This window comes from Fundulus heteroclitus, chromosome 3 (assembly GCF_011125445.2).
Source record: "Fundulus heteroclitus isolate FHET01 chromosome 3, MU-UCD_Fhet_4.1, whole genome shotgun sequence".
Classification (NCBI taxonomy): domain Eukaryota; kingdom Metazoa; phylum Chordata; class Actinopteri; order Cyprinodontiformes; family Fundulidae; genus Fundulus; species Fundulus heteroclitus.
The window spans coordinates 13,192,915-13,214,796 of record NC_046363.1 but is presented as its reverse complement, the minus strand read 5'-3'; the positions used below and the strand labels follow the sequence as shown (position 1 = coordinate 13,214,796).

General features: G+C 43.0%; 1 protein-coding gene across 1 annotated transcript in view; it reads right to left on the bottom strand.

Moving 5' to 3' along the window:
* Positions 1-6,403: 6,403 nt before the first annotated feature.
* Positions 6,404-21,882, bottom strand: part of LOC105927737 (exostosin-1b) — a 31,065-nt gene continuing 15,586 nt past the window's right edge. Inside the window, exons 2-11 of the mRNA XM_012864653.3 lie at positions 18,881-18,974; positions 15,003-15,110; positions 13,863-13,982; positions 12,312-12,444; positions 11,950-12,068; positions 11,289-11,384; positions 9,891-9,980; positions 9,586-9,746; positions 9,305-9,476; positions 6,404-9,098 (exon numbers count right to left, since the gene is read on the bottom strand). Coding sequence (XP_012720107.2) covers positions 8,913-9,098; positions 9,305-9,476; positions 9,586-9,746; positions 9,891-9,980; positions 11,289-11,384; positions 11,950-12,068; positions 12,312-12,444; positions 13,863-13,982; positions 15,003-15,110; positions 18,881-18,974 — 1,279 coding nt within the window. The 3' untranslated portion in view covers positions 6,404-8,912. The remainder of the gene's footprint in view (positions 9,099-9,304; positions 9,477-9,585; positions 9,747-9,890; positions 9,981-11,288; positions 11,385-11,949; positions 12,069-12,311; positions 12,445-13,862; positions 13,983-15,002; positions 15,111-18,880; positions 18,975-21,882) is intronic.

The window sequence follows — 21,882 nt, the reverse complement described above, 5'->3', positions numbered from 1 at the left end:
GTTTTGCTTAGATAGGAAACCTTTTTTTAACAATCTGTTTGGATGATTTGATTGAATTTCACTTTGGAAAGTACCTTGAGATAAAATGTGTTATGAATTGGGTCTATATAAACAAAATTGAATTCAAGAAATTTTATTTTGAGCCCATGATGTTGCACCATCTCACACAGTAACTAAGTCTTGTAATTTTATTGCGGCAGCTTAAAAGACATGTCAGACTCATCTATGATATGTCACCGGACCTGAGTCAGTGAATGACATAAGTCCTAAAAGTTTCCTTTTAAGTAAAGTGTCTCAGTTATGTATCAGTTGTGATGAGTAAGTAGGGTTAAGAAATCAAATTAAATCTTCATAAAAGACGTTTGATAGCAATAAAGAGAAAAAATGGTACATATTTCCACACAATGAGTTTACTTTTACCTTCAGGTTGGTGCTGCACAAGGCTTTTTACAATAACCAGCCGCCACAGAGACAGTTTCTTCCCTCGGGTTGTCAATCTGATGAACACTTAACAGTCAGAGTGCCCAGATCGATACCATGCGTATTTACACCAATCCAATCATGTCTCCCTTGAAACATGTACGGTATGTATTCATGTTTACGGGAGGGCAAAAAAATCTATTTTCCTCTTGTGTATTTTGTACTGACTTTTCCTCATTGAGAACAAAGTGGAACTGGCGTCACATTCACTGTTGAATGAACCAACCTGCCGATCAGAGCAGATCCCTGATATTTAGATAAGGAGATAGAGGTCTGAAATGACCACCACCTGCCAAACACTTGTGCACGCAAACAAAAAAGCCTCAGAAACCAATTTCCCAGCACTATATTAGGGGCAGAGATGAGGAATATGCCTGACAGACAGAGTGACTCATCTACAAACAAATTGCGAAATGGGTACACAGAAAAGCGGATTTGTCTCATGGGCATCTGCTGCAGCTGAACTGCTGCCAGTGGAGCTTGTTTATAATTTATGAGCCGCAGAGCTCCTTGTCACTGTGCAGGATAGATAATGAGGTGGCAATATGGCAGATTCACTTCTTCATCAGTATTCTTAAAGGACAGATTTAGACAACAAGTCATTTCCATTGAACATCCATGCAGCACAACATGTCTGGGGTCATGTTCGACCATGAAGCGCATGCTAAAAGGGGCCTGCTGTGGGACCACATTTCGAACAAGTTTTAAGCTTTTATGCATCATGACAGTGAGATAACACTTTATGTACGTGTACGTCAGGGCCGGATTATCCATAAGGGCCAGTGCCCAGGGGCACCAACCATGGGGGGGGGCACCACATGACACATCCTTTAAAAATATATTTTTCATAAATTGTTATATTATTTACTTGAAATTGTTGAAAGACCATGCATTATTCGTTTTGTGAACACTGATGTCACAATAATAATAAATGATAAATAAATGAAGATTTTTTTGATTTCAACATTTTAAAATTAGATATTTGAATATTGCTCACTGCTCATATGCCTATATGTAGTTGTGTAAGTTAGTAAATAGTAAATTACATTACAGAAATCTCCTTGATTATGTCTGATGTTTTTGACCGGAGGGCAGCACGGGTAAGAGGGGGGGGCTTTGAGGTATAGTGCCCAGGGGCACCACATTGTCTTAATACGGGCCTGGTATATGATGCAACAGCCCCTTTTTTATGCATTGTGATTAATCAGAACTTATCACCGCCTCCTATGAGACTGATGCATTATTGATCAGGGCCAAATTACTGTCTGTCGAACTAAAAGACATTTAGAATCTTCTTGTATTTCAAACTGAATGGAAATTGGTGGGTTTTGCATCATAAAGCCAAATCAAATCAAGTCCCCTATGTTAAAGATGTCTAATGTGCAACGCAGCGGGATTTTCATACACGGTTTGTAATACATTTTGAATGCTTTTCTGCATTTGGCCATATCCAGTTGCTGGCAGCAGTTCTTTTGCTCCCATCTGTTAAACAGGGCGATTTTATCTTGAAAGCAAGTTGCTGTTATCATGTGAAGGATAATTCTACACAGCCTTGGAGAAAGCAGCCGGTTCTGCACAGATGCATTCCTGCTTTAGGCGACTTATCTTTGGCATACATCGCACAACCAGAGGGCCTGATTATCTCCACATGTCAAAGCAGACATATGCGATCATCTCCGCATCTGTATGAAGCTAAACATGACGCTGTTGGTTCACTAATGTTCTCTAACGATCTGCCGAGGCCTTCACAGAACAGCTGGATGTAAGAGCGAGATTAAATCACAGACAGGTACACGATGCACCCTCTGTCTCACGAAATCTCCATTAAATACATGCAAGTTTGTGGCTGTAACGTTACAAAATGGGGAGATAATAAACAACAACAAAAAAACAAGGGTTATGGATACATTTGCAGAGCACCATCTGTTAGATTGTTTTAGAGCTGGGGTTCCCAAAGTGGGGGTTGAGACCCCCTGGGGGTCATGAGATGATCCAAATGATGATTCAAATTCCTGACTTCACAATGTCAGAGATATACTTGTTATAATATAGGAAATGTATACCTATAATTGTGGAAAATGTTTTTTTTTTTTTTTCTCAAAAATGTACTGTCTTAAATGTACTGTGACTTTTTGACTTTGTGAAGTTTTTTATTTGTGAGTTTTTTTTTTGTGTGAAAATGCACTCCTCTGTGTCCCATAATTCATTGTATTTATTCTACAAATCGACATAATACATTTTGTTGGGTGGGAAATTACAAGAATAAAGCCATAATATTAGGTATACAAGAATGAAGAACATTTTGAGAATAGTCATAATACTGTGACCCCCCCTCAGTCTCTGGCAATTTCATTTTGGGGGGGGGGGGGGTCGCAGGCGGAGTCTGGGAACCCGTGTTTAAGAGTATGGATGGGAAACATTTCTGTATCTAAATATGCGGCTGAAGTGTAACTGATCATTCATTCTGTTTATTGCTGCAGTGTTTAAAGTGAGGTTAAAGTAAAAAAAGAGACTCCACACTGAGGACATCATTTCCATCAGAATAAGAAAGCAGCTCCAGATACAGATCAACACGCCGTGTGAGTTGCGAAAGCACAGAAAGTAGCAACTAAGTTCTCTCCCACAAGCTCATCTTCATAAAAAAAAATAAAAAAAAAGTTCACTTTTCATGCTGCGATGATATCTGATGAACAGATGACAGAAAGGAAGGGAGGCTTTTCTCAAGTTTAGCCCCGAGTCAGTGTGTTTAATCTCGCAGCAGGGGGGAGAGTCCTGACAGCATGCAAACTCGGATCCATCGCCAACGCAGATATGCATCTCATCAATGGGATTAAGAGAAATTGAGCTAATTTGCATACAGTTTAATCGGGAGATAAACCCTTCAGGTCCAACCAAGCTCCACAGCAATTATGTCTGACATTTCACAGGTGGGTTTATCAAAGAGACATGTTTCCATCAACCGTGCATCTACTGCTTGTAAATTTCCCGTGAAATGGACCCGAGCGTTTTTCCTTTCAACATAACACTAGACAATTCATGCTTGTTGTTTATCATTTAAGCCTTGAAATTGTGCGGTGCTCTGGAGTAATGATTTTTGCCCAGTTAGACGTCTCCCTGTATGTGTGTATGTGTGTTGGAATTGCAATAGTTGCTCCCGTAGAGCTTTCTCCAGCTGACTTGGCACCATGGGATCATCTCAGATTGATGCGGTTATTTATGCAGCGTGCCTAAACCAATCATCCTGACAGAGAATTATGTAAACATGGCAGTTTCTCGGCACAGGCCGAAGTTCTTACAGAAAGAATGAAGCGATAAGTATTACTTGGCTTGCCTTTTTTTTTTTTTTTTCAGGAGGTGCAGTGCATAAATCTAGGAATAAGAATTTGGGTAAAACTGGGAAGAAAAAAAATGGTTGCTGACAGCAGGTTAGAAGAGGAAGAAGCAGTTTCCCGCTGGATGCAGGTGCTTTAAATCGGCCAGTCAGATTGATAATGTATAGCACTCTACCTTCTGTACATTATCATAATCAGTCTGCTCCCACCAAATCCGTTTGGGGAAAGGAGGGACATTCAGCAGAACTCTCCGAGCTGATTGGGTGAAACGACACCTAGTGCCCGCCTACCAAGGGTTGGTTTTAGCCAATCACGGTATCAAATTAAAGCGTAAATCGCACGCATGAGAAACCACAACAAGATAAGCTAGTCAAGTCATTCTTGCTGTACCGCTTTCAAAGAAGAAGTCGTGGATTCTTACAAAACAGATGTGATAGCAGCAGCTAGGCGTGCGTTCTCTCACTGCCCGATCCGTACCGGCAGCACGAACTGTACCATCAGCTACTTTGTGCAAGCGCTAATAGGAATCACTTCCGGGTCTCCATTGAATGTACTTTATTAGTTTAAAAAGGACTGCAAAAAAACGTATTTCCATCCTTTCCAACAAAATGATTTATAACGACTGCCCTTTTGTACAAAAAAATATGTAGAATTAGAAAGTTGTTTATTAAGCTTGAGTGAATGGTAACAAATTCTATGCTGTCAATGCGGCCTCTGGTTGATCCGATCACAGACAAGAGAAGACCTCGTTATGGCTGCCATAACGAGGTCTTCTCTTGTCTCTTGTTTTTTCTCCGTTCAGAGAAAAAAAAATATTCAAATGAATTCTAATTTTCGCTCTGTGTGACGTAATCGTCGCAAGCAGTCAAAGCTTCCATTCAAATGTGATTTGACCATTTTTTTCTGTAATTTTGTTATTCCCTTGAAATCATGCAATATTCACCCAATTACAATGAATTACAAGAAGAAACATCCCACTCAAAATAAGATAAAAGAAAAAAGCAAGAAAAACAAAAAAATTGCCTTCCCAGAAGTTATTCAGTTTGCACATGCGTAAAAGAGTCGATGGTACAGATCAGGTAATGAAGGTGACACATTCTCCCGCGCTGCCATGTTTATGTTGGTTTGCTGTGGGCTCAGCCGCTCCTGCTTTCATTGTGCCAGTATGTCCCGCCTTAAACCACAATACTGCAACGTGATTGGCCCGAACCGTTTTTGGTTCGGACACAAACAGTTTAAGCTGGAGCAGTAAGATGGATTCTCGTGTGTTTGTGAACGCACAAATACCGCGAGAATTCATCTTACAGGCAAGGTTACAGGTGCTTCTCAGCCCACTGCAGCTTTGATTTTGCAACAGATCAAATGCCTCGCAAAAGTATTAATGTCCTTTGAAGTTTACCACATGTGACGTCACTTTATTTTCCTAGGATTTCCTGTGAAAGATCAACACAGAGTAGGACATAAATAGGATGAAAAGGACAGGTTTATTCATCCCCACTAAAAATCCGCCTTTGTATTAACCCCCCCTGACACTACATTTTGTAGATTTATATTTTGCTGTAAATCTTTTGGGATATGTTTCTAAAAAAAAAAAACTTTGGACAGCTACAGATTTAAATATTTACTCTTTTTTGCTGAAAACATCTAAAAGATGCAAATGTTGGCGAACAGAAATATTGAATCCATTTGATTTAAACCACTCCACTGCAGGAAGGTGGACCTCCACCCTAGTATTTATTTAACCCTTTGATCTCTACATGAACTGGCCAACTTCTCCTTCCCTGCTAAAAACAAGGCCCCATCAGAATAATGCTTTCACAGCCAGTTTTCTGTGTTTGCCAGAAAACTCACCTGACCAGGGCCCAATGTTCATGTTTGCTGTGTTCCTTATCGGGCTCGTGGCAAACTGAACCACTACAGTTTTCTTATTGTCGCTCCTCTAAGGCTAGATTTATAGTCTGCTTGACTAAGTCAAGCTGTTGACAAATTCAACATTAGGTAAGCGATCCTCAACCTGAGTTGTGGTGCTTTCCAGCTCCTTTAGTTACCATTAACTTCTTGGCTGCATCTCTGCTTGATGTTCTCCTTGTCCAGCCAGTCAGTTTAGGATGATGGCGGTGTCTTTGGTTTTACATGCAAATGGAAACAGCTTTGCAAGCTTTTTTTTTATAACTTCTGAAGTTAGATTGAAACCTCTGAGGCCTTCGGAGAACAGCCTTATTGATGGAGAATAAATGAAATACAAGTGGACTGTTTACGAATTCTGTGACTTCTGAGGGGAAGCGGGTGCACTGGATTTTCTTTACGACTCTCAAAGTATAACGGGATAAAAATATATCGACAGGATATTTGTCAGGTTTTTAATCTATAAAAAGAAAAACCTTTTCCACCTTCAGAACCATGTTTGGTTTATCACCAATCCCAATAAAACAAACTAGATTTTCTGTGATGTGACAATATGTGAAAGCTTTAAAGAATATAAATACTTTACAGATGCAGTCAGTGTAGATAAAGTACCTACCACCACCCCGACAAAAACAAAAATCAGCAAAAAACAAACTACAAGATATTACAAACGGAAAGCAAACCAGTTTATATCAAAGATTTTTATTTCACGATTTGTTTCCAGTTGTTTTTATAAAATTAATTAACAAAACCATGATTTTCTTCCACCTTTCCATCTTAGTAAAAAAAAAAAAAAAAAAGAAAAGAAAAAAAAAGGTGTGCAGGCGCTGAAGAGAGTGAAGGAAGAAGGCGGAGATTGAATTGACAGAGACAATCCTGTAGGATGTGTGTGGGGAACAACTTCATAAATTACTACAAGCTGTGACAAACACCAAGAGGAAGGGTGAGAACCTCACAACCGAACACAAGGCAGTAAGCGGAGATGGGCGAAACGAGACCTTGATAAACATTCCAGGACAGGGGGAGAAAAAAAAAACAATAAAACGCAGAAATGGTGTTAATAAATGCTTGGTGGTGGGTTCCAGGGGTGAAGGGGTGCAGTTATGGGCTAACAAACATGTTAAAGAACAGCTATGATATGATGATACGGCCATGCTTCTACTGCAAGGCTGATGAAACAAAGAAAATCTTAAAGAGTAGTTTCTCTGAAGGCACATCAATCTATAACCCCCCCTCTGAAACACTGACACACACCAAAAGAAAATATAGTGTCATCCGAAATATTGCACCTAGCTCATTTCTAAAAAACAGTTCTGCTTTAGTTGTCCGGACAGCACTGACTTCATCTGCATTCAAGGTGATCAAAACATTCTCAGAACTCAGGAGCAAACCCCCCCCCTCCTCCAGTCAGAAAGTACACCATTAAGAAGGGAACGGGTAGATTTCCCCACTGCAGATGAGAAAATACAAACAAACGCTCTATTGGCACATAAAGGGGGGGTCAGTGAATGAGCTCACCGCAGCAGTCATTCTTTCCTCTGGAACAAAGGTAACGCGGGGTGAGTGGGAGGAGCTGCGTTACTGGCTCTGCATGAACGGCTTCTCGTTAAACTCGAAAAGCCGCTCCCAACACCGCAGATAACATGATAGGACGTACCGAAGCAAAAACACTGAACTAGATTAACCGAACTGAATAATTAGAAGCGAGTTAGCCTCATAAACCAGCAGCATAAAAAAAAACAAGTTCATGTCCCGCTGACGTTTGGCAGGTTGGACCCACACGGGGCTAGTTTTTGGTCCAAGAGACAGCCTGTGCAGTGTGACCCAAATGCCGCCGGCCAACCAAGCCCCCTCGAAGCTGAGGAATTCTTCACCGACCCCATCAGAGCCATCAGGAGACTTCGTTTAGGCCCATATTTATTCCCAGGAAGACGGCGAATGGTCAGCGGGAGCAGTCTCCCTCAGCTACTGCCAAATCTGTCCCTCGGGTTAATGAAACTGGGTTCACTGCGTTCAGACAACGACCGTAATTAAATATCTCTCACTAACCCAAACCAAAAGAAAGATGGAGAGGGGGGGGGATCAGATGTATGGATTTCACAGTGGGTTTCTTTCTAAAACAGAGCTCAGCCTCAGTCACCAAGGCAACACACAGGTAGCTGGAATATTCCCCAGGCTAGCGTGCGTTAAAGCGCCCCGGTCCAGCTCGTCATTAGGAATGAGGCAGGATAAAGAAAGAAAAAGTGGAACATAAAAAAAAAATGTACTGCATTGCTAGGGGCATCAATTCACGTGTGGCCTTCCCAGCTGTGTGTGTTGGTGTTGGGGGGGGGGAATTGTTCAGAATGGCACATACAGACACGTTTCATTTGTTCGACTGCAGGAAAACATTCTCGTCACACCTTTTCGATGACCTGGAAAAAGCAACACATCAGTTACTTTAAAAAAAACAAAACAAAAAAAAAAAACTGATCATGTTAAGATAAAAAAAATAAAAAATAAAAAAACAAGCAGCGCAATTTAAGGCGCAAAATCTGCGCCCAGTCTCCTATTCGTCAGATTTCCAGATCCAAACACCTCTAAATGCTGAGGCACTGTTGCAGCAACAATCACCACCCGCCTCTGAGGGGGGGGGGGGGGGTCTCACTCTTTTCTTTATCCATCCTTCTTTAAGACAACGGACAGCGAGACAGAGAGTCATGCTGGCCACTTGTACACAGTATAAAAAAATAGTTAAACACAATCCAAAATAGTGTTATCATCTTCGTAGTTACTAACATCCCGTCAGCAGAAAAAAAAAATGTCCACAAACCTGTGCATAGTGTACAGACAGAAAAGTGTCCCGTTCAGCGGGCTTTGTCAGCGCTGGGACATTTCCGCAAGCAAGCAGCCGTGTCGCACTCTGTGACCCAAAGCGAGCAGATTTAGCTCTTTAGGGTGGAGTTAGTAAGCAGTCTGGGGGGGGGTGTACACGCAGAGACCTCCGAGTTCAGCCGTCCAATCACAGCACACACGAAGACAAGAGGAGGGCAACACAGGAGAGAAAAACGCAGTCCTTTACATTTGTTCCAGTTTCTCCCCCTCCTCTTTCCCGTCCGGCTCCCCCCCCACGGAGCTCCTCACTACATCTCCGCCCCCCCCTCCCGCTCCTTTGTTGGTCGTGTCCGCGGAGCACGAAGGGGGGGCTCGGCGGGGTTATAGCCTCTCGATCTCCCTGTACTTCTTCCTCAGTATGGACACCTGGTCTTTGAAGAGGACCGGGTCCAGCCTCATCTGGGAGTGGACCAGCGGCATGGTGCCGAACCAGTTGGCGAACTTGTTCATGCAGGTCTGACGCTGGGCGAAATGGTCCGGGTCGGCCCAGCGGGACGCTCTGGAGCTCTGGTACGGTAGGAGGAGCGAAAGAAAAGGGAGCGAACAGAGTGAGTTCCTTGGAGCGCAGAGATGAATAATGCATCCTGTCTGACTGCGACTTTTCACAGCAACTATTAAGCTTTTCTTTTTTAATTAGGCCGTGTTACAAGACAACACATTTAAATTGTCCTGATCCAAATAAATCATCTTAACAGTGCAGCGTTGTGCCTCACCTGCCCCATCATGGTTTCCTTGTACTGTTTCTTTTGCGTGACCTTAACGGGCGGCAGCTTGGTCACCGACGACACAAGAAAGTTCATGAGAATGTCTTCGCAGTTCGACATCTGGTCGACCATCGTCCTCAGACTGGCTGGAAGGTAGGTGGTGTACAAGTAGTGGTAATATCTGTGGGAGACGTGCGACACACGGAACAATGGAGCGTTCATCAGGCGAGACGGTCCAAAGCGCGTTGGTGTTAAAGAAAAAAAATGAAAACAAAGCAGCGGGACTGTACTTGTGATAGATGGCGGCCCCGGTCAGCACCATGGAGTAGTCGTTGGTCCACTTGGAGGTGTAGCCCCAGCGCTCCTTGGTGCTGTCCCAGAAGTGGCTGCGGGCTGGGTAGCCCACGATGCGGTCGGGGAAACTCTGCCACACTGTGAAGGCAAAGTCCACCTGTGTCCAGAGCGCGGGGAAAACAAGACAGTGGTAAACAACTCCTGCCAAGGCTGCGTCTAAAATGATACCACAGCTATAGGGGAGACAGTAGAAGAGTCGCGCTTTAGTGTTATTGTTGTTTCTGTTAACTAGGAGGCTAACCTCTGTGGTGGAGAGCACAGTGTCCTCATCCAGACTGAGCACAGCATCCGTGGGGATGGTATCGTAGGGAAGGAAGCGACTGCTTATCACCTGGGATGGAGAGGCGAGCAAAAAGACGAGTGAAGGGTGCTGAAAGCTCTGGAGCAGTTTCAGCTGTTAGCGGCACTAATAAAGATGTGTGAATAACCTTCAAAGCAGACTCTTAATTTTATAGCAGCAGCATAAAAAGAGATTAGAACCTGTTTTACTCGCATTTTATTAAGACAATGGTATGTCAGACATGATCTATACCTCTCGTAATATTCCACGGCACAATCTTTATTCCTGCATTGCCGTGATTAAACCCTTCTATTAAATGCTGAGCAGCTTTTTGCGTGCCTTCACTGGCATTTTGACAATTTATCTTTGGTGATGAGCTAATCTTTAGCTTCCTCCACAGCTTCTCTATAACATGATGGTAGAGATGGGCTGGGCAGCTCTAAAACTAAGAAGAAACATGTCAATAACAATAAAGGATTACTGTATAACTAAATCCCCCTCCACCCAAAGATTGCATCGCTTTAATATGCGTTTTAACATTCAGGGCCAAGTAAACACGCGGCGATCGTTAACCTATCCATGGACGAACTCCTCGGCAGATACATGTATGAGCCGAGCTTAAACTGGTACTGTAGGAGCTCGTTGAGTGTTGATCTGCACCAAGTTTACTGTGTGAGCTCTGGTGAACTGTCAGGCTTAAACAATGAGGGCAGCCGGCTAGAAAAACACGGCTGACAGCAGAGAGAGAAGAGTCTAACAAATACCTGCAAGGAATAAAGCACAAAAACCTTAAGTACTGCGATATTTTGAAAAACGTGTCACTGATATTTCAACATAAAAGATAAAAGAATCTCTTTTCTTCACGTTAGCAGCTCAATGCTGCACTGGAAACCCGTCCTGACCGTCAGATCCTTCACAAACGTTCTGACCCATCTTTAAAGCAGCTTTTACTAATGCTCAAATCACTGTTTTGCCATCCCTAGCCTTTTCTCACTTCCCCTTCAGCACATTTTAAAATGTCATAAAAATTAACATAACATCATTTATTCAACAGCCTGGAAAACTGGAACTTTATGGACTTTCAGGGAGATTCATTACAGCCAGTTCATTTGGCAGAGACCACGTGGGATTCAAGTGTGGAATAATGAAAGGAGATGAACTGATCTATGTTTTCCTATTAAATCCTGACGTTTGACCTGTAGTCGATGGAAAAGCAACCGTGTCTGAATATCTGTGGATTTACTCCAGTAACGAACGGCAGTCGGTCGAGCGTTTCAAACGCGCTGAAAGAGAACCAGGAAATAAAATGCTAAACCGCTGCAGAGATGTGCAGAGAGGAAGAGGATTGTTGAGTTTTACCAAGTGCTCTCCTTCTATGACAATGAAGGGGACCGAGGTGGTGGGCCAGCGGTGCTTGGCAGGGAGAGGCTTGTCACAGTTCCACACAACGATCACCTGAACAGAGGAAACAGGGAACACAGCTCAGTCACGACGCACAGACATCTAAACAGGAAGTCTTTAGATTCTTGCCAGCATGAATCACCTTCATTTGCATGTTTCCAACCAACCGAACGTCCTTTTTGTTGGTTTTGTCACCAATAATGCAGAACACAACCCTTAACTGATTGGCGTTTCTATTTTAAGAGCCGCCACACACGCCCAAAACTGTAAAGGTTCTGGTATTTCACCAGTCCGGAGCTACAACTGAGCAACCTGAACTCACGACGCTGGTGAATCAGCAGGAATAGGTTACATGCTGAGAAATAAGTAAACCCCTCCCTGGAGGAAAAGATGAGAGCTGAAGTGCACAGACGTATATCAGCTCAATGACAGCTCATATGCACTCAGGTGCAGTTTTCCCTGCAGTGTCAAAGGCGTATTAACGTCGCATGTGAAAAGAAAGTGCATACAGGTTGGATCTGTTGCAGCAGGAATGTTTCCAAATTATAATCACAGCCTTCTGTCATCTCCCAAACATGAATACACATTTATTAAGCAGCTTTAAGCAAACAGCAATCACCTGAGCGCAGTATTGGGACTTGGCCACGGCCACAAGGAGCTTCATCACCGGCTGGGACAGAGACACCAGTGGGGTGACCACATGAACGATCGCTGTGAACTTCGGGTACGGCTTGATACCTGTGAGGGGGTGGGGGGTGGGGGGGGGGGGCATAATACTGTCGTCATGGATTCTGCTTTACAAATCGGCAAAGTTCGCATCCGCGTTGACCTGAACTCACACGATTAAAGTAAGAATATTAAGCCGGTATCAGCTGTAAGTTTCTTTTTTTTTTTACATAAGTTCAAGCTGCCTGACAGCATCTGTTCTGGGCTTCTCAGCAGAACCGCAGCGAAGTGAGCTGGAGGGAAGGATTTACTGACCCAGCTTGGCGTAGAAGAAGGGGAAGTCTCCAAGGTGAGTGGAGTACTGAGGCAGAGTGAAGAGGCCGCCAGGAAGACTATTCCACATCAAGCTGCTTCTGGAGGTGTGCTCCAGCACCCGGTCCTGGATTATCTGTCGTTATAGTGGAGGGAACGATACGTCGTCATCATCATCATCATCATCAAAAAAATAAACAATAAAATCTAACTTTAGTAAGCATGAAATCAACCAGCTACAGCTGAACAGTTTACCACAACAATTTATCTGATCTTTTATATACTTTTAGTAGTCTTTGGTTTGTATTTAGAATCTTCTCTGTTTAGAACATCAATTTAAATAAACTACATTTAAAAACTCACAACAATCTTAGGGCCAAACATGAAAAGCTCTGGAATGGTGATTATTATATGTAACAAAATAAAAAAATCTCCTTGTCTTTGAAAAGCTCTCAAGTTTAATCAGCTTCTTCTCTCTCTGTTCTTCAAAGTCATACATTAAGTGATAATTACATTTTCTAGATTAAAAAAAAAAAAAGAAAATACCATGACACACCTAAGAGTCTTGCTTACAGCACAAATGTTGATTGAAAAGCTGTGTGGGAACTAAGTGACAGGATGTCTTCATAAGAAATGAAGATCTGTCAGAGACCACAATGAAGCCACAGAACAAAGAGGAACAAACGCTGCGTCTTCTAACTGGTGGTCTACGTCTGTCGTGTTTACAGTCAAATATTTGGACTCGCATGATGGGCGGCCCACTCATAAATACGATTGGAAGCCAAAACATGGCTGGCGGAAAATAGTTAATATGCAGAGAGTGTAAACAGATGGAAGATAAGCTGCTTGGTTGACGACGCTATTAGAGGAAAAACGTACCTCTGCACATCGCCGCCTTACACATAACATAATATTGATATAGATTTGAAAAGTTGACGTATTCCCGCTGTCACTGAGCTAATTTAACAGCCACTTCAAAGTTCCAGGTCTGCTGCTTTGACATATGAAGGTTTATGACAGTGATGAGGCTTGTGAGCTTAGTGGCGATGAACTGAGGAGCTTCACACAGTCCACCCGTATCCACTTCTACTCGTCTCTGCTCTCGTCCTCGGCCGTTTGGAGCTCTAGCCCGGCAGCAGACCGACAGGCGGGTACTCACCGGGAAGAAGGCAGATAAATGGAGCTTGACAGAAACAAACTGCTGACGTGATTGATAGTCGACCGAGAACAGGACGCAGCCTCAAAATATTGACAGCACTCTTGTGCATTAGATTCCTTTCTGAGTCGAGCTAATGTGGCGCATTTCTGATTGATTTTACAAAAGCTGCACAGCCCACAGCCGCATGTCAGGATGAATCTGTTAGGAAGTATGCGTGGATGTTGCAAGAATCAAAAAAGCAATAACCAGATTTCTTTTAACTTAATAACCCAAACAAAACTTGATTTGGTTCTGATTATTGGAAAAACAGCTTTTAAGATGGCAACAGAAATGTTCAAAACCCTTAACAGACAAACACACAGATGTAGTGTACATATAATGGTGTTCCTGTGTACCTCCAGTGTGGTCAGCACTATCTTCTCCACAGAATTGAAGTAAGCCTCCCACAGGAGCTGCGTCTGCTGTCTCAGGGACAGGATCTTATCCTGGTGGATGGAACGCACCGTTGAAGGGATCTGGGTCAGAACAGAACGCGCCACAGACAACAATTAGATAACTGAGCCAGTTTGGGGACCGCATGGAAAAATATCGTATTCTCACACAACTTGGCTGTCTACTGAAGATGAGAAAGAAATTTTATAATGTGTAAGATGACAAACCTGAAGTCTGAATTAAAAAAGGAAGAACTCCGCTTAAACAGGTACCGCTCGAAAAATGTGAATATCTTGAAAAAGCTCAATATTTTTTGTCACTTGTTTTAGGGAGCGAAACTGATTTATTCTATAGATTTATTACATACTCAAAGCAAATTTATTCAGGCCTTTTTATTCTAGTCATTTTGGCTGTTCGGGCTTACAGAATATTACATAAGAGCAATAAAAAAAACTGTATTTTAGACAAAAATGTAAGGCTTCTGAAAAGTCCGTTAATTTCTTTGCACTCGATTCTTGGCTGGGCCTCCTCTTGCCTGAATCACTGCATCAGAGCGGCGTGCGTTCAAGCAGCTACTTAGACAGCGCCACTTCAGAATAGTCTCTTTCACCCAATTGAGTTTTCAGCCTTTGTTTGTTTTGGAAAATGCTGGATTGCTCTAATGGAACGTATCCATTAGGCACGGTTAACTATGCTAGCTCTGCTAATTGCAAATATGACGCTAAATGAGATGCTAAAACAGCTTCAAGTGTCAGCTTGAATCATTTGGTCTTTGCTTCAAAATAAAAGTAAACCCCTGTTCTAGAGCGAGTCCTTTCACACTCGTGGCGTCGCCTCTGCTCCTAATACAATTATTGACCTCTCACCACAAGTAAAAAGGAAAAAAAAAAAAAAAAGACATTTTAAACATGGTTAATTATCGTTATTAAAGTGAAATTGGATTTTGCTCAAATTGGACAGTGCAGGGTCGATGCTTTAGAAAAAAAAAAACTTGGTGTTGGAAATCGGCCACAAAAACCTTCTAATGAAAGGATAAAGATAAAGAAACAACGCAACCAAACCCAAAGAAGGTTCGACACTTAAATTATTCCCATTGTTTCTACCTGCAACAGTAGTCTTTCATCCCCGATCACAGCTGCTGTGTTCCAGTCGATGATTTCTGAGAAGGGGAGCTCCCAGCCGTTGCTCAGTATCACCGGCACACAAGCTGCCTGCAAGAACATCATTTACTCAGATAAAAGGAATAATCTCCCATAACGTACGCGTGTAGCACAATAAACACGGCTTCAGCATCTAATTCAAAGCCATTAGCTGGAACCTGAATTGGCTACGAAGCCAAATGTCTTATAATCAAATCAACAGAAAATGTTGCATATTTTACTAAATATTGAGGTTGGACAAGAAATAGCGGTTAGACCTGAAATGTTACTAAATCTCTTTGTAGTCAAAAATCACGCCTACATTTAGCACTACTTGAAAAATGGACATGCTCAGCAGGATATGATATAACCCAAAACATAGCAGAACATTAAAACTCTTTTTCTAATAGCTGAATGTTTTGTGTGTGTGTGTGTGTGTGTGTGTGTGTGTGTGTGTGTGTGTGTGTGTGTGTGACAGTAAAGGCAGCCTCTTGCCAGCAGAGACCGGGCTCTGTAATCTGCTGAGCGGGATCCCGTTCACTGATTGGTCAGTTGAACGTACACACGTTTTGTCCCGGCACAAACATTCCCGCATCGGCTTGTCTCTGCGTTTCTCTAATCTGCGTGGTGTCATTAGCGAAAGGTAGCAATCTGCTCAAAGGCTGCCAAGCTTTACCTGCTTATCTGCTCTCACAGAGCAATCCACTCCAGAATCCTGCACTCCAATCCCCTCCTTCGTCACAGTATCTCACAGCAGTCGCTAAAACATTTGAGGGACATCGGGGGGGAGCTTTTGGATGCATCGTGTACGAAACGGAGCATTTCTTTGACTTAATCCTCCTGCGCTGCACAACCTGATCGGCAGTGTGCTGCACATCATCTCTGCACTGATATTCTCCACTGCTTCCCCCTCTGGCCGTTTGAAAACGCCGCTGCGGGAACTACAGCGATACATTAAAGCTCCAAAAAAGGCCATGCTTGAATTTAAATGTTGAATGTTTTTGCCTGAACTAACCACAGGATTATGAATTCAGTGACACACACAGACCTACAGACCCTGGTACAAGATAGCAAACGTCTTCCTGTTAGCTCATGTGCAGCCCTGTCCTCCCGGTGGAGAGCTGATTACTCCAGCTCGCCGTCTCCCTTTGTCTGGCTTCTAACTCCCTAGGGAAGTAAATATCCTGACCTTCTTCTGAGGTCAAAGGTCATAGTTATTCAAAGATCCCTGACTACAGCACTTTATGCAAAAAACACAGATTAAACATAATTTGGGCCAGTGATGACTCCTTGACATGAAACTTGCTGTTGTAGTCTGAATATATTTTGTAGACATATTGCTTCACATGTCCAGATAAACTCATATTGGAACTACCTGCTCAGGTTAAACTATTTGCCCCTTTGATTGGGACATACGAAATCCATAGACAGTGTTATATCACTGCTTTGTGCAATGGAAGCATTGAACAGCATTTTATACTAAAAAAGGCATTTTTTAAACATCTTTTCTAACAAATGTTTACCAGTATAAAGAACCAGTAGATACCAGATTTGCACTGAATTTACTCACAACGATTTGATTTTGAGGCGCCAATGAAGGAGCTGCCAGGATAAAAGGTTTTATACCGATGGATATTTAGGTGGAATTGACCATAATCTAGAGAGGTTTTATTTATGAAAGGTAAAAACCACTGTTCATTTTACTCCCCTCAGAAAATCAGCATCTTGTTTAGTTTAAGCACCGTCTCAAGTCATGACAAGCATTTGGGTTTTTACGAACCTGACCGAGACGTACTGGAGGTCAACCAATATATCGGCGGGTGATATTTTTGGCCTATATTTGTATGCTGATTCATTAGTGTATTCAGCAGCCATGCCTTGAGATGACATGAAGCGCATACATTGCCACGCCATCCCTGGCAGAGAGCGGATGGTAATGTTATAAGACTGGGTGCCAACAACAAAGGTACGTTTTCAACTTTTCCATTTAGTTTTAACTCTCTAATTTAGCTGTATCTGGTCTTGAAAGTCTGTCTCTTCCTCACTGTGAGCGGGAGGAAACAGCAGCATCTGTCCGTTTCTGTATCTAAAAAACCCACGTCTGATCTCCAGCTGGCGAGCTGCCACTGCTGAGCGTGTGTTTGTTCCCATAAAGAATTATATATATCCACAAAAAATAATCTCCAATCACTAAGCATCTAACCTTACATAAAATTATGTCCATACACTGCAGCGGTGGTCAGTGGTTTTTCTCCTCTTTCTCCACATTGAACTAAAGAAGCTCTTTTCTCACTGTGACTAAACAAAGCGCTGCCATTAAGAGTTATGATGCATGTTATTTCTATGTACCTTTCAAACTGCAGTCTGAAGCTGATTGTTAAAATTAGCTGGTTTAAAATCCATTTTGAGACTTGTGTAACATTTGTTATCATTGTCCTTTTTATCATGCAAATAGAAGAAGAAAAATACAATATCGCAGCCTCAAGAACCGGCCCCTCAAAAAGAAATTGGCAGCAAATATCTGTATCGGTTAGACTGATGTCAGAATAATCGGTATTGGTATCGGCCTTAAAAAAAACCTGTATCAGTCTATTTAAATCGAGAAAAATGCCATTCAAATTTCATTTTTTGATTATCTTCACCTCATCGTAGTCGTATTCCAAATAAAACTATTCAACCTGAATATTTTTGGGTGGACAGATTTTGCCTCATAGATACTTGTAAACCTTAATCGCAGCGTTAGATTAAACCTGACAGCTTGTTGATCCGTGGGCCTCCTTTTTAGTACATCGGCACGTTTTAGGCTGCTGTGGAGTTTAAGTCAGGTATTTCTTTCACAATGATCAGTTCTCCTGACCAGAGTAGTGGAACAAGCAGACAGGTGCAGGTGAAAGGAAGACTTTTACGGTCATCGGAGAAACCAGTGCAATATTCTTCCAATACTTTGGAGGGTTGCAGGACTGCTGTAATATTTGGAGGAAGGCAAACACTGCTGTGGTGTAGAGCGAGGTGATATTGGCGGTCTGGGAATGCTGCCTTATGAAAGATGCATACAGATATCAGCAGACTTTCCACTTTCATTTTATATTTTCATTGTTATACTCTCTGGAGCATACTTTGTTTTCTACAAGTTTCAGACACATATTAATAAAGGGGAGGATGAAGCTTTGAGTAGGTGGCTGAAGAGCCAGAAGTGAAAAGAAGAAACCGGCATGTGAGGCGTGATGACGGGGCCGAGCATCGAAGCCACAGAGTCAGCGGCGGGCGGCTAAAGGAAAGAAAAACAAAAAGCTGGAAGCACAATACCAAAATGACTGACCAACTCAGTGCTTTTCTATTCAGGTTAAACCACAGCGGTTTATGGCTTCTCCTCTGGACGTCAGCGCAGATGTGCCACATTAGATTTTTTTTCTAAACCACCAAAATAAATGGTTGTATGCCATGTAAGAAAATAAACAAACGGATCACTTATTGGGGAAATATACGGTGTTAAAGTAGTGTGGCCCCTCCCCCGCTTGTTGCTCCGCACTGCTGCAGACAAGGCTACCAACAAGGCTGCTAGATGTTTGGGCTACAAGAAAGAAAAACTAAGCCTTTAAGAAATATTTCCAGCCACAAAACACACCAAGCATCAACCTTTTTAAGAGAACGCCGTTTGAAATCTATAGCCTACGTACAACTAACCAAAAAAGGCAGATTGTTTCTGATCAGCAAACTACACAGTGAAACCACAGCGGTCTTAGGAGGAAGTAAAGAAATTAAATGGACTCGGATGCTCGGGTTTCCAACAAGCGGATTTCTGCCTGTCGGTAATCAGCGAGACGTGCCGGAGGATCACTGACCTGCAAGGCCTCTAGGAAACGAAAGGAGCCCAGCCTTCGACCGCGAGGAACCAGGCAGAAGGTGGAGTTGTACAGCATCTCTCTGTAGTCGTACCTACAACATAATAGAGAAAATCAAAAAGCATGTAAGCAGGTCATAGAAGACAAAAGAAACCTGAGTTACCAGGCCTAAGCTAGCAGCAGAAAATGTCACTGTAGTACTTTCAGGAGAAATGCGATCTTAGACGGCCATTGTTCTCGTCTTCAGGCACGTTTGGCCTCTCACCTGCACATCTAAAACCTGCATGCTTTGCCTTCTCCAGTTCAACCCTCAGTCAACACAACGCTGATTAAGAAAGTTGCTAGGAATACCTTCACCGATACGATATGTAGGCAGGAGAGAGAAAAGCTGTTCTTCTGCTCTGCCTCCTTAGGCTGTAACTCGGGTTTCATTAAGCAGAACCGAAAACTCCAAACTGTACATTTTCATTTTTCAACAGGTACACACGCAAATATGTGCAACGAAGTGAAGCTGCGCTCACATCTGCACGATGTTAGGAATGCTCATGTACAAGTAGGGGAACACATTGTTATATAGACACTGCCTGCTCCTTCAGCCATTGTCCCGGCCTCTCTTACATGACGTGCATTCATGCACACGGCCTCTGACTGATGTCAGACTGCCAGCCCTTAAGACGGCAGCAAAACGCCACGCTGTTTGTTCCTGACACATCTCAACAGGCTCTATTATGTTCAGAAAAAGCAGCACTAACTGCGCTAAGGAAACACTAAGGAAAGTGTTTAGATGAAACAGCAAACTGTTCGTCGCCGCTAGCGTTGCGGACATTTTTGCTGCGTTTCAAAAGATGTTCGTGAAGGAATTCTCTAATAATATTGCGTGTTTTATACATTCAATTTAATTCACCTAAAAGAAAAAAAAAAAAGACGAGAATCAAAACTTGGGCTCACGGCTTGTGGTTTTGGTTGAGGATTCTCTTTATCCTGATCATTTCTGGAGCAATCTGGTCGGCGGATTGCAAAATGCCTCCTACCAACCACAAGGTACGGTTAAAACAGAGAAAGACAGGTATGTTTTTTTTTAAATGTCGCAGAGCTTTTGAAGTTAAAGGCGCACCGTGTGTGTGTGTGCGGCTCTCGCTGTGGTTCAGCCTATGCGAGGGGGAAAGAAAAGGCTTATCAAGTCAATTGAAAACTTGAAACGGCGGCCAACCCCAGAAACAGCATGAGGCGTGAACTCAACAGGGATGGACGCATGGATGTAATTGCTGCTCTGCTGCCTGCAGGGTTTCAAAGGCGAAAATATAACAACGAACACGGAGCAGAAACTGAAAAGGGCGAGGCGACTTAGCAGACAGCTCAGTACGTATACAGAGCTATCACTTAGCAGATGTGTACAGAAAAAGAAAGGACGTTCCTTTTCTGTCCTGAGACTGACAAAACTGTTTACGTCTCCCATTTCCTGCAGTAAGTTTAATGCAGATTTATTTCCGTTATGGAAACGCTTTTTGTGAAACTGGCTCACTTTATGCCTTCTCAAAAAAGGCATACAGAGCGGATAGTGAACATTTTATTAGAAAGGCAAAGTCAGCAGAGAGGGGTTTATTTAACCTAAGAGCCAGTCTGCATGAGTTTGTTAAATACCACCTAGTTGGTTTCACAATGTAAGCTCACTTGTTTAGTGATTGATGTTGCAGACTTGTGGTAAAAAGAGGTTCACATCTGTGCCTTGGTCTTGTGTGCTGGTCCTTCTTATTCCAGACTCACCAAGAAGAGACGCATACATGTGCGGCACCATCTACTGTTCCTAATCAGCGCTCTATGAAGACTTCAGTCTATGGCCCAGCTTCAACAGGAAATCCAAAGGATTTCCAGGCCTCGATCGCGTATTCAGGAAAAACACCGTCTTTTAAAGCACAGATGGTTTATTGAAAGTGAAACCAAAAATGAAAAAGCAAAAACATTTTGGTCGGGGATGTAAATATTCTGAAAGCCTTGATTCATCATTTTTAATCCGTCAGGAAAAAAAGGCAATAACTGAGAAATAACTACTATTCAAGCCGGGGTCAGTGGAGTAAAAAAACAACTTAATTTCCATCTGTGGGAACAGATCTGTGGTAAAGCCCATGAACCATCGTCCATGTCAGCGCCGACCTGGACAGAAGCAGATGTTGCTCCTGCTGCATCGCTCCACTCGTCCCTCCTCCTCCAGATGGCAAGCGTGGGGAAGAACCCTCACGCGGTGCGCTGCAGAACGCCGGTGCAGACGTTGAGGGCGTATGTTAAGAACCCAACCTCCACTGAAACCAGACCCAGAGTTTTCTCCTCTATTTTTCCACTCGCGTTCGGCTGCAGGACCGGCTGCTGTTGCCCTGAAGGCGTGCCGCCGTATTGAACAAAGCAACAAAAAATAAAAACGGAAGGCGGCGGGGGTGTTTGTCGACGCCACGCGTCTCACAGTCGTGTCAGATGTCAATTAACGACTGCAACGCACGAGGCAAATCCTGCCCTGCCCCATATTTTCAGCGCTGCGGCCTACAGATGGTCGCCGGTGAGCACAGCAGTTTAGCGGCACCAAGCTAATCATCACAGTAATCACCAATTACAATTACAATTGTGTGTCTTTCTGGAACTTTCCATCCAGTAAATCTGCTGTCCTGCAATCATTATTACAACGTTGATGCAAATAGTGCTGGTTAATTTGCATAAAATGAGAAAAACTTCCTAAAATAGACTGCAATGTGATGTATTACAAACACATATGGCAGTCTGTAAAGATATGAATTGCTTATTTCAGGAGTCTGCGAGGTAGAAGTCTTGAACTGAGGCTAAACTGTAGAAGACCAGAGCGGCAGTGGGTCAAAGTGGGTAGAGGTTGCATGTGGTGACCCTCCAAACCCACTGAGGTTTAAACCCCGACCGACGGTCCAATCCCACTGACCACGCTGTGGACTTTCTCTGCACCGTCCAGCAGCTACAGGCGGGGAAGCCGAGAGGGAAAACGT